Source organism: Desmodus rotundus, chromosome 6, assembly GCF_022682495.2.
Source record: "Desmodus rotundus isolate HL8 chromosome 6, HLdesRot8A.1, whole genome shotgun sequence".
Taxonomy (NCBI): Eukaryota; Metazoa; Chordata; class Mammalia; order Chiroptera; family Phyllostomidae; genus Desmodus; species Desmodus rotundus.
Window position 1 is genome coordinate 131,186,653 of NC_071392.1, and position 12,478 is coordinate 131,199,130.

General features: G+C 36.6%; 1 protein-coding gene across 4 annotated transcripts in view; it reads left to right on the forward strand.

Annotated features, from left to right (window-relative positions):
* The window catches only part of SEC23B (SEC23 homolog B, COPII coat complex component), a 43,562-nt gene extending 34,950 nt beyond the window's left edge, over positions 1-8,612 (forward strand). For all 4 annotated transcript variants that reach the window (XM_045194974.3, XM_024559182.4, XM_024559183.4 and 1 more), the window contains 2 exons: positions 334-399; positions 8,138-8,612. In XM_045194974.3, the coding sequence (XP_045050909.1) occupies positions 334-399; positions 8,138-8,227 (156 nt within the window). In that variant the 3' untranslated portion in view covers positions 8,228-8,612. The remainder of the gene's footprint in view (positions 1-333; positions 400-8,137) is intronic.
* The last annotated feature ends 3,866 nt before the right edge of the window (positions 8,613-12,478 follow it).

The window sequence follows — 12,478 nt, forward strand, 5'->3', positions numbered from 1 at the left end:
GTAGTCAGTGGTTTTTATGATGTATTTTTATAGTTATAAATCCAAACAGAGTGGTTAATATTTTATGTGGTGACATAAATTGCTATACAGATAAACTTCCAAATATGACTTGTTTTTAAATGAGTGGTCAGAATATGTTGATGTAAAAGTAGGGGATTACCAAAATAAATATGTTTCTGGAACCCTAATAAATTGAGAGCTATTGGTTTTAAGCTAAAGAAATGGGTTCCTGTGCAGTAAAAAACTTCTTAATTTAACAGAATTGTAAAACTTTTTTTTCCTAGTACACTAATATTAATGCCACTTTTTAATGTGTAATTTTTTTTTTTTAAGGCTCGATTCCTTTTGTCTAAAGTGAATCCATCTCAGACACACAATAACCTGTATGCTTGGGGACAGGTAAGAAATTGTCAGGTATTAGGAGAGGAGGCTAAGCTACTTTTTAAAAAACTAGTTACAAATTGGATTCATTTTGGCCCAGAAACAGAATAGCTTGGTTATTTTGATGGAAAAATAACTTTGAACATAGCTTTGGGGGGTGAGGGATGGCTATCTAGTGTGGATCCTTTTATTGCAATACATAGCATAATATCACAGATTGAGGCCAGAGGATAGAACACCATAGTGTGGTCTCCATTTGACTTTCAAAGACACAGCAACATTGTTCCGAATCCTCCCTCTCCTCCTTTCTGTCTTCGAACAGGGCAGGGCCAAATCATCTACCAATGCTCACTATTGGGTCTGTGCCGTCTTTACTTTTCAGTCTATGATTCCTTCCTTATCTGTGCTGTGTCTATTTCATCCATTTATGTCTCTTTCAAACGAGTCATTTCTTTCATTCTGTTTTCTCATATCATGTTTAAATTTTAACTTTTTTTGTTGATAATTGCAAGTTTATATGCAGTTATAAGAAATAATATACAGAGATCCCCTATACCCTGTACCCAGTTTTTCCCCAATGGTAACATCCTATAAAACTGTAACGCAGTATCATAGTCAGGATACTGAAATTGATAAGGTCCAGATGCACATTTCCATCAGAACAAGAATCTTTCCTGTTTCCCTCTTTTTTTTTTTTTTTTAAGATTTAATTTATTTATTTTTAGACAGAGGAAGGGAGGGAGAAAGAGAGGGAGAGAAACATCAACGTGTGGTTGCCTGTCACACGCCCCTCTCCTGGGGACCTGGCCTGCAACCCAGGCGTGTACCCTGACTGGGAATCGAACCAGTGACCCTTTGCTTTGCAGTCCAGTGCTCAATCCACTGAGCCACACCAGCCAGAGCTTTCCTGTTGCTATTTTATAGTCACACTCATTTCCCTCCTTCCTCCACCTGTTCCTTAATACCTGGTAACTGCTAATTTGTTCTTTATTTCTATAATTTTGTCATCAAGGATGTTACATACATGAGCCCTGCTTGTTGTGGCTTAGTGGATTGAGTGCTGGCCTATGAACCCAAAGGTTGCCGGTTCCATTCCCAGTCAGGGCACATGCATGGGTTGCAGTCCAGGTCCCCAGTTTGGGGTTTACTAGAGGCAATTGATCAATGCATCTCTTGCACATTGATGTTTCTCTCCCTCTCTCCCTTTCTTCCCTTCTCTGAAAAAAAAAAAATGTTATATATATGAAATCACATGGTACATAACCTTTGGGACTGGCTTTTTCCCCCCCTTCTGACTACTAGGAATAAAGCTGCTTTCAGTATTCATGTACAGGTTTCTTATGAACATACGTCTTGATTTCTCTGAGATAAATACCCAGGAGTACATTTGCTCAGTTGTGTGGTAGTTACATGGGTTAGTCTAAAAAACTGCCATACTGTTTTCCAGAATGACTATCCTTCTCCAACCCTACCACCAACGTGTGAGCATTTAGTAGTAGTATTATACTTATTTTAGCTTTTCTGATAGGTGGGTAGTGGTATGTAACGTTGTGGTTTTAATTTACATTTTTCCAGTCGCTTTTCACGTGCTGCTTTTCCTTTTGTACACCTTCTTTGATGAAATCTGTCTTTTGCTCATGTTCTAATTGGATTATTTGCTTTTTTTTTTACAGTTAAATTTTGAGTTCTTTATAAATTCAAGATGCTAGTCTTTTGTTGCATATATGGTCTGTGTGTATTTCTCTCACTTGTAGCTTTTCTGTATATCCTCTTCACCAGACTTCTCACAGAGCAGTTTTTTTTGTTTTATGAAGTTCCCTTTATTATTTTTTCCTTTTATGGATTGTGCTTTTGGTCTCAAGTTTAAAAATTCTTTGCCTAGCCCTGGATCCCAAAGATCTCCTGTGTTTGATTTTCTAATTTTATGTTTATATTTTAGCTTGTGATTCATTTTGAATTTTTATATAAGATATGAGGTACAAATTTATTTTCTGCAAATGGATGTCTAATTGCCCCAACACCATTTATTGAAAAAGACTACTTTTATTCCACTGAATTGCTTTTGTATCTTTGTCAAAGATTAATCAGGTGAATTTGTGTGAGTCTGTTTCTGGGTTTTCTGCTCTGTTCTATTATGTTTTCTCCCTCTACTAACACCACACAGTCTTTTTTTAAAATAGATTTTATTTACTTTTTAGAGAGAGGGGCAGGGAGAGAGAAAGAGGAAGAGAAACATTGACATTCGAGAGAATCATTGATTGGTTGCTCTCGCAGGCCACCAACCAGGGACCTGGCCTGCAACCCAGGCATGCACCCTGACTGGGAATTCAACAGGTGACCTTTCAGTTCACAGGCCAGCACTCAGTGCATTGAGCTACACCAGCCAGGGCTATTTGCTTTTCTTGTTCTGTTGTCTATTTTCATTGATTCCTGCTCTAATCTTTATTTTCTTTTCTTCTGCTTGCTTTAGGTTATTTTCCTCATTTTCTAAGTTCTTGAAATAGGAGGTTAGCTTATTGATTTGAGACTTTCCTCTTCTCCAGTATGTTCATTTAGTGCCACTAATTACCTTGTCAGCACTGCTTTGGTAGTGTCCCACAGGTTTTGATATATTGTATTTTCATTTTTGTTCAATTTGATAGGTAATATATATTTGTGTTTTAATTCCCTTGAGAGTTCTTCTCTGACTCTTGGATTATTTAGAAGTGTTGCTTAGTTTCCAGGTATTTGGAGATTTTCTTCTCTGTCTGTTATTGATTTCTATTCCATGGTTGTTGGAGAATACACTTTGTATGGTTTTAATTCCTGTAAATTTATTGAAGTTTGTTTTATAGCCAAGGGTAAGGACTATCTTGGCATATGTTCCATGGTCACTTGAATGTGTATCTTGCCGCTGTTGGATAGTGTTCTATACATGCTAGATTCTGTTAGTTGATAGTGTTGTTGAGTTCTTACGTATCCCTGCTGATTATCTGCCTAGTTGTTATGTCATTTTTGTTGAGAGAGGGTGTTGAAGTTTCCAACTCCAGTTATGAGTTTGTGTATTTCTCTTTTGAGTTCTGTCAGTGTTTGTTCACATATTTTGCAGTTCTCTTGTTTGTTGCACACACATAGAATTGTTATATCTTCTCAGTGGATTGACCTTATATCATTTATTATACAAGGTCTGTCTAGAAAGTATCCAGTCATGTAATATGAAAAATAGAGACATTTATTGAAGAAGATACAAGAAACATTGTATATAGGACAATGATGCCTCAGTCCCCTTCAAAGTAGGCACCCTGGGACCTCACAAAGCTCTCCCATTCACTGTCAGCTGTCCCATCATGTTTTCCTGAATCTCATTGACAGTCTGAAATCTCTTCCCTTAAAAAGGTGATTTTAGTTTTGGGAAAAGCCAGAAGTCTCAGGGCACCAAATCTGGACTATAGGGAGGCTGAGTCTCCTGGGCAATTTGATGTTTCACAAAAAACTCTGCATGAGACGTGATGCATAAGCAGGTGTTGTCATGAAGAAGCTGCCAGTTACCACTTGCCCACAGCTTTGGCCTTCTGAATCACCTGAACAGTGTCTGCAGAGGAATGTTCAAGCTTAATGCAAAATTTGATGCAGATTTGTTGCTCTACTCACTCAGTTGTTTTGAATGCGATGGCCACACAGTACACATGCTCACTCGGCATCTACCGCCCACACTGACTAGTACAGTGGAGTCATCATTGTTCACACATGGGCGTTCCAGTCCACTCTTCTTGGCTGCCAGGTTACATCAATGTCACACAAACCATTCTCCTTATATTAACAATGGCTGGACTTTTTCCTGACAGACCATGGTTGTCCAACCCCTCTCTGATTAGATGTGTCAGGTAAGTATAATCTGTGATCTCCGAGTATCAGAAAAGGGGCTTTTGCCCTCTAATTTGCAAATCTGACCTTTATAAGACAAAAATAAGGCTAAATATTTGATGAATGTAGACAAGAAATGATTCTTGCTGTCATAAACCATATTTCATCTCTGACTGCCTTTTTGTTTACATGAACTTTTTTTTATTAGAAGAGTTTTAGATTTCTAGAAAAGTTGAAAGTGTAGAGTTCCCATTTACCCCAAATCTAATGCTAGTATGGTATATTTAATACAAATCAAACATTATGATTAATTAAAGCCCATACTTTAATCAGATTTTCTTAGATTTTACCTAATGTCCTTTCTCTGTCCCATTATCCCATCTAGGGTTCCATATTACATATTTTTCCCTCATGTTTTCTTATTCTTTTTGGCACAACATCACATTGATGTTGTGCAAGCCGTTTTTGTTACATTAATAATGGTTGGACATTTTCCAGAGAGACCTCATAGAACGTCTGTATCTCTGATAATTTTGTTTGCACTAATATTTACTTTATGTGGCATTGATACAGCCTTCTTACTTTATCTCTTTTCATGCTTTAACTTTCAATTTGCTTCTGTTGTTATTAATTGAAGTGAATTTCTCATAGACAGCATGTAACTTGTGTCATTCTTTTTAATTTACTCTGCTAAGCTCATAATTGATCATATTTGGACCATTTATATTTAATGTAATTGTTGATATACTAGGGCTTAAGTCTGCCATTTTGTATTTTGTTTTCTCTGCTTTTTTTTCCTTGCCTTCCTATGAGTTACTTGAACATTTTTTTAGAATTCCATTTTAATATGTTTATAGTGTTTTTGAGTGTGTCTCTTTGTAGTGGATACTCCTGGTTGCTGTAGAGCACAGGTGGCAAACACAAGACCCATGGGCTGAATCCAGCCCTCCACCTTGTTTTATTCGGCCTGGCACCTTGTTTCTATCCAGTGGCAGCACTGAACTCTCAATTAACTGTTAAGGAGTAGTTACCTTTATACAGTCCTAAAACTACATTCAGCCCTCTGAAGGCAACTGCAAGGCTGATGTGGCCCCCGGTGAAAATGAGTTTGACACCTCTGCTCTAGAGCGTTGCATTACATTATGTATGCATAGCTTCTCACAGTTTACCAGTGTTGTTTTTTTGACCAGTATAAATGAGGTATACAAAGCTTACCGTCCCTTTATGTCGCCTCATTTATAATATAATTGTGTTAAATATTTCCTTTCCATACATCAGATACAGTTTTTCTTCAGTCATCAAACATAATTTATAAATCTCAAGAAAAGATGAAAGCCTACTGTATTTATTCCTAATTTTGCTTACTGTATTCTTTATTCCTTGTTGATACTCGAGGTTCCTTCTCTTATTTCCTTTCTGTTTAGAGATTTCCTTTCGCCATTCTTTTAGAGTAGGTCTGCTGGTAATAGAATCTTAGTTTCCTTTCATTTGAAATTCTTGATTTCCCTTTCATTCATGAAGGATATTTTCTCTGAATATAGGATTCTGGTGACATTCCTTTTCATTAGGTAGTTAAAAAATATTTTGCCACTCTGTGGCTTGTATGGTTTCTGATGAGAAATTCGCTGTCATTCTTACTGTTTTTCCCCTGTGGATAACATGTCATTTTTCTCTCGCTGTTTTCAATATATTTTTCTTTGTTGTGAGTTTTCAAGTTAAAGTACCATGTGTTTTTGGTGTTCATTTCTTTGGATTTAGCCTATTTGGAATTTTCTTAGTGTCTTGATTTGGTGTATTTATATCTTTTGCCAAAATTGGGTATTTTCAGCCATTATTTTTTCAAATACTTAGTCTACCCTCTTTTTTCTCTCTCTGGGACTCCAATGACATGAATGTTAGGTTTTTTAATCTCCAGTTTACTGATTATTTTCTCTGTTCCCTTTCCGCTATTGAGTAGCTTTTTATTTGTTGCTGTATTTCTTTGTTCTAAAATTTCCATTTGATTCTCTTGCATGCCTTTCTTGAGACTTTTCCATATATCAGATACAGTTTTTCTTCAGTCATCAAACATAATTTATAAATCTCAAGAGAAGAGATTGTGTTTCTTGTGTTTCTTTGCTGAGGCTTTTTGTTTGTTTGTTTTCAGTTGTGTTCCTGATTGTTCACTGAAGCAATTTTATCATGGCTGCTTTAAAGTTTCTGTCAGATAACTTTAACATTGTTGTCAACATGGTGTTAACACCTGCTGACTCTCTTTTTTTCATTCACTTTGAGATATTGGCTATTCACCAGAGAAGTGATTTTTGATTGAAATGTGGACATTTTCATATTTGTTATGAGACTCTAGAAATGCTTAAATCTGGTGTTTTAGCTGGCTTTTTTTGCTGCTCTGGAAGGGAAGGGGTGGGGCAGAGGGCGACATTATTTCATTACTGCCAAGTGGAGATTGAAGTCCAGGTTTTCCATTGGACCCTATTGACACCCTCAGCTCCCCACCTACTTTCCACTGATCCTGCTGTAGAGATTTCCTTATTGCTGTTGAGTGATGGTAGAAGTGCTGACTCACCACTACACCTACTCTGACACTGCACCAGTAGGTGCGGGGAGGGACATCTATTACTGCCATGTTGGGGTAGACATCCATGGTCTCTACTGATACCATGGGGACAAGGAGACTGATTACTGGCCATTGGGATGAAATTCCCAGCACCATAGCTGGCCTCTGACACCACCCTGATGGAGTTGTTGGGGTTTCTTGTTACTGCCTGGTGAGAGTAGAAGTCCAAGCTGTACGCTCAGCCTTTGCTGGTGTGTGGGCTGGGACCACAGTTTTCCTGTCACATTTGGTTGTAGGACAGTGGTTATCTAACATTTTTCCTATCTTGCTAAGGTGCCCTGGACCTTTGATTAGAGAAAGTGGGCTTTTTTTGTTGTTGTTTGTCTCTACTTAGTGACCATTTGCCAGCTTCTGCGGCCCCAAGTCTGGGATGTATGAGGCAAAAAGAAAATCCAGGGAATTCAACCCAAGTGTTGCTTCTTGGGTTCCAGGGTCTAGTTTGTCTGCTGTCTTCTCTCTGTCTTTCAGAATCTCTTATATTTGTTTTATATAAAATGTCCAGGGTTTTTAGTTTTACCTGGTGAGAGGAATATGAAAAAGTACATCTCCATCTCTTCCTAGAAGAAGTCTTTTTATAAAATTTTAATCATGCTTACATTTTTCTAATTATAATAGAAGTACAATTTTATTTTAGGAAGTTTGAATATCTAAAAAAAGGTTAAGAAAGAAAATTAAAATTACCTATAGTGCTACTATCTAGAGTTGACCACTTCTGGCTTCTTGCTAGGTGATATAAAATGTATATGTAATGTATATCTCTCTTTCTTTTTACAAACTTGGGATCTTACTAGAAATTGAAGTTTCTATTCAGTTGTTTCTTTTAGCATTAAATAAATCATAAACATTTTCAGATAGTACAAATATCTGTTCCAGGGAGGTACTGATTCATTTTTGAATATACCATTATCAAGTTTCTGTTGTAAGCAGAGCATTTAAGAGCATCAGGCTAGGTGCTATGGCAGAGTGATGGGGAAGATGGGAGGCAGGGTGTGCAGGCCTCTAGGAGTTTACTCTTGGTGGGGGCCAGACTCAGGATAAGTCATCAGAACTGTGGAGAGGGGAAGTAGAACTGTCTAGTGTCAGGGATGGCTTGAGCTCAAGTTGGTCAGGGAAGGGTTTTGTGAGGAATTGATGCTTCAGTTGAAAGAATTAGTTAGCTAGGCAAAGGAGGGGGTTGGTGAGAGTACTTACAGCAGAGGGGACCACACTTATGAATATTCTGAGTCCTTTAATAACTCATGAATTCTAACAGTTTTTAAGATATCCTGCCAATAAACCTTTATCATTAAATTTCAGGAATCAGGAGCACCCATCCTAACTGACGACGTTAGCTTGCAGGTATTCATGGATCATTTGAAGAAACTGGCTGTCTCCAGTGCCTCTTAAGCTGGTGTGTTAGCTGGAAATTGAAAAAAAAGAAACTGTCAGTTGCGTTCATAATTGTTCATAAAGGCTTAATAACATTCCTTTTACTTTTGTTGTGCATTTAAATAAATAATCAAAAGAAGTGTTCTATGTAATTCTTTATAATTTATTTGTTTTTCCTATATGTGCCACTTTTCTTCCATCATAAAATTACAAGTCCATAAATGTTTTGGTACTTGTACATGTTTATATGCTTTTTGTATCCTAACTTTGCAGTCTATGTAAAAGCAGAGGTATTGTGTTTTGGCAGCCTGCTTAGATGAAAACCATAATGGTCAGAAAGAAAATAAATTTGAATGAAGAAAGCACTGGCTAAAATAATGCTAATACACATTTGATTTCCTGAGGTCTCTGTGAGTATGTGTATGTGTGTTTTAAGTGATTCCTGCAAGAGATATTTCCTGAACTGAATACTCATTTACTGCCTAAATGTTAACAGACCAAGGAAAAGTTTGAAATATGTGAAACTTCGTTGAGGCAGACTGGTCTGGAGTGGCACTGTCCCTAACTCACATATAACGTTCCATGTAAACAGTCCAGCCTGGATAGACATTAAGAGTGGATGAGGGGCATAAGTGGATCTAAGAGAGTGACAACACATTTATCTTGGGCACAAGTAAAATAATTTTAACAGGTACTGCCTTTTTAATCAAAATATAATACATGCATGGTAAAAAGAGAACTATAAAAAACTCCCTTAACCTAAAGAACTTACAACAAATAACATTTTGTCCACTCCATAAGCCTAGACCCTACTCTTCAGAGGTAACTGCTTTTAACCTTTCAAACTTTTTGTTGTTAATGTATCGATTTTAGCATCTCTCAATTCCCATTTTTAAGAATGAGGATTTGAAGACCTTTCTACCATTTAGATTTGATCAGCTGTACGTTTATATTTATATTAACAAGATTAGTAAAATTTACATTTCAACCTGTAACCATAGTTATGTCTTTTGTCTCAAAGTTGATAACTAATAAAGATTATCTACACAGTGATCATAATGTAAATATTGTTCATGTCCCAGTCAGGTGGTATTACATTTTTCTCCATGGGTTTGATGTCCCGGTCCCTATGCCACTTGAAGGACAACATTCTTGATGACAAAATCACTTTTCTTAAGAGTCTAGTATTCTATAGGTTGGTTTGTTTCCTTTTTGGATTATAACTTATATTTGTTGTTGTTTTCCCTAGAGTCTCTAATTTTTTTTTTTTTTTTTTGAGAGAAGGTTTTGTTCTCTATTAAGGACTTCCAGCTTCTTATTCTACTGAATGGAGTATTCTTTAGAGGTTACTGATGTTCCATTTAAGCATAGACCAATTGTGACAGCTGTCATCCAGTTTTTTTTTTTGTTTGGACTGGTGGGTTAGTTCTATTCTTTCTTTTATTCCCTAAGTAATTTTTCAATCTTACATGACTTTTCCTAAAAAAAAAAAAAATGTATCAGTACATGGAGGATAATCCACTGAATCTATTTTCTCTTCATAATTGACAGCTTTGCTGAACATAAAATTCTAAACCCCAAATAAATTTTTCTTTCAGAATTTTGGAGCAACTATTTCACTTATTTAACAAGTAAGTCTTAAGCATTTGCTATGTAAGGAGTAGTCTTCTAGGCACTGGGAAGGTAGCCGATGGGACAAAAATTCCTGTCCTCTTGGAATTTACATTCTAGTAAGGGAAGACCAGCAATAAAGAAGTAGAAGTAAATTATATAATTTATTATAGGTGCTATGTAAAGAAGTAAAGCTGGGAAATATTAATTAGATATTGGGCCATCTAAATTAATTCTGATGCTCTGTCTTTTGAATTTTTGACGTACTGTCTTTTCGCCTCTGCCTCACATTCTTTTTTTTTAAAAAAAGATTTTTTTTTATTTTTAGAGAGGAGGGAGAAAGGGAGGGAGAGAAACATCAATGTGTGGTTGCCTCTTGCATGCCCCCCATGGGGGACCTGGCCCGCAACCCAGGCATGTGCCCTGACTGGGAGTTGAACTGGTGACCCTTTGGTTCTAAGGCCAGCACTCAGTCCAATGAGCCACACCAGCCAGGGCTCCATTCTTGAGAGGGTGTCCTATCTTAAGGTATTAAACAGTTATATTTAAATGCCAAGGACTTTTGTTTTCTGTAGCTTTTCCATAAATACTTTTTAAATTTTGGGGGATATAATTTTTAATGAGTTATATCATATAGAGGAGTATATAGAACTGTGTATACAAATAAAGACTGAAACAGTCCTCAGGCCTCTGTTTCAAATTAACAGAAGAAGGTGATAGACTCAGCTCACTTGGGTGTTCTCTCCAGTGAAAATGAGTTGTGGTGCTGGAGGAAGAGGAAGCACCTCGGGGTGACCTAATGTAGAAAATGACTATATCCAGAGAGAATGTGGAGGTAGAGGTTGGTGTTCTTTGGAGAACAGGCATCCTAAGAAGGGAACATGTAGCCTGTGTTCCTAATGAGGACTCTGAATTCCATCTTAAAGGCAAAGAAAATCTGGTTTACCTTAGGGTGTTAAATGATCAGTTACGGATTTTAGAAATTCTAGGTGAATGACAGGATAGAGGGGAGGAGGCTGGAATCCAAGTGAGGTCTGAACAGAGGTATGTGTTTAGACAGGTTGTAGGTGGGATGTTAAGAAGTTGAGTCAAGGTTTCTTGCTTATGTGATCTTTCTGAGAATTACAGAAAAGGATAGGTTTCATTCCTCTTGCAGGGGGGAGTGGCATTGATCAATTTAATCCTGGACTTGTTATTTTAAGGAGCTTGTGGGATATGTCCAGCAGGTTGGCAGTAATTAATATGGATTTGCTTCCAGAAGAATTGAGTAGATTTGAGAGTCATTAATATATAAAGTAAATAACTTGAGTAAAGTTGCTCGGGAAGAGCAAAGAAAGAAACTTGGAAGAGAATACTGACTTTTCTGTTTTTAACTTTATTGAGGTACAATTTACATACAATAAACTTCACCTGTTTAAAGTGTACAGTAAGTTTTGACAAGGTTATATACACACATGGAACCACCACCATCAACATACATGAACATCTCAATTGTCCCCATGTTTCCTCAGGCCCCACTTTTATTCCTTGCTTTTTGCACATTCAGCCCTAGAAAACTACTGGCTAACTTTGTCCCAGGACAGATTAATTTGCTTCTAGAATTTTATGTCTGGTTTCTGTTGTGCGTGGCTTTCACATGGCACAATCCATTTGAGGTTCATCCATGTAGTCGCATGTATCATCAGTTCCTTTTTATTGCTGAGGACTATAGCACATTCCATTTATCCATTCACTATTTGATGGACATTTGGGTTCTCATTTTTTCTCATGAATAAGGCTCTGTGAACACCCATATACATGTGTTTGTGTGGATGTACTGTTTTAATTTCTTTTGGGTAAAGAGAAATGAAATGTCCAAGTTGTATGGCAGGTGTAGTTTAATTCTAAGAAACTGCCAGTATTGCAAAGAGATTGTGAGGTTTTATGTTCTTTCACCACTAAGAGTTTTAATTGCTCCAAATCCTTACAACTCCTGGTGTTCTCAATCTAATTTTCAGTTATAATAGGTGTGTAAACATGTCTAGTGCTTTTAATTTACATTTCTGTGATGATTAATGATGTCTCTGTGCTTATTGGCCATTTGTATTTCCTTGTAAAGTATTTGTTCAAATTCGTTGCCTACTTTTTTTTACTTGGGCTGTCTAGTTTTTTATTTTTCATTACTACTTTTTGTTAGGTTGTTTTTATATCTGAGTTATAAGGGTTCTTATATATTGTGGATACAAATTCTTTGTCAACTCTATGTATTTTGAATATTCTAATGATTGTTTTATTTTCTTAATTTTGACTTTTGAAGAGCAAAAATTTTAATTTTGAAAATATCCGATTTCTCAATTCTTGTTTTGTGCTAAGAAACATAAGAAATCTTTGCTTATCCCAAGGTGGCAAAGATTTTTCTCTTGTGTTGTTATTTCCATATTTGTAGTTTTAACTTTTAATTTCAGCCTATATGATCCATTCAGAGTCAATTTTTGTGTTTGGCAAAACACCAGTTTCTGGAGGATAGGCAGAAGTAGAAAGAGCCCTGAAGGATTCAGAGGTACAAACGACGTTGTTTTTGAAGCCATAAAAGGAGCAGGTGGGGTCAGTGGTGTCAAATGCTTTAGAAATCAAGTTTATGGCTGAAAAGTAGTTACTATTTATGGCAATTTATTGAGT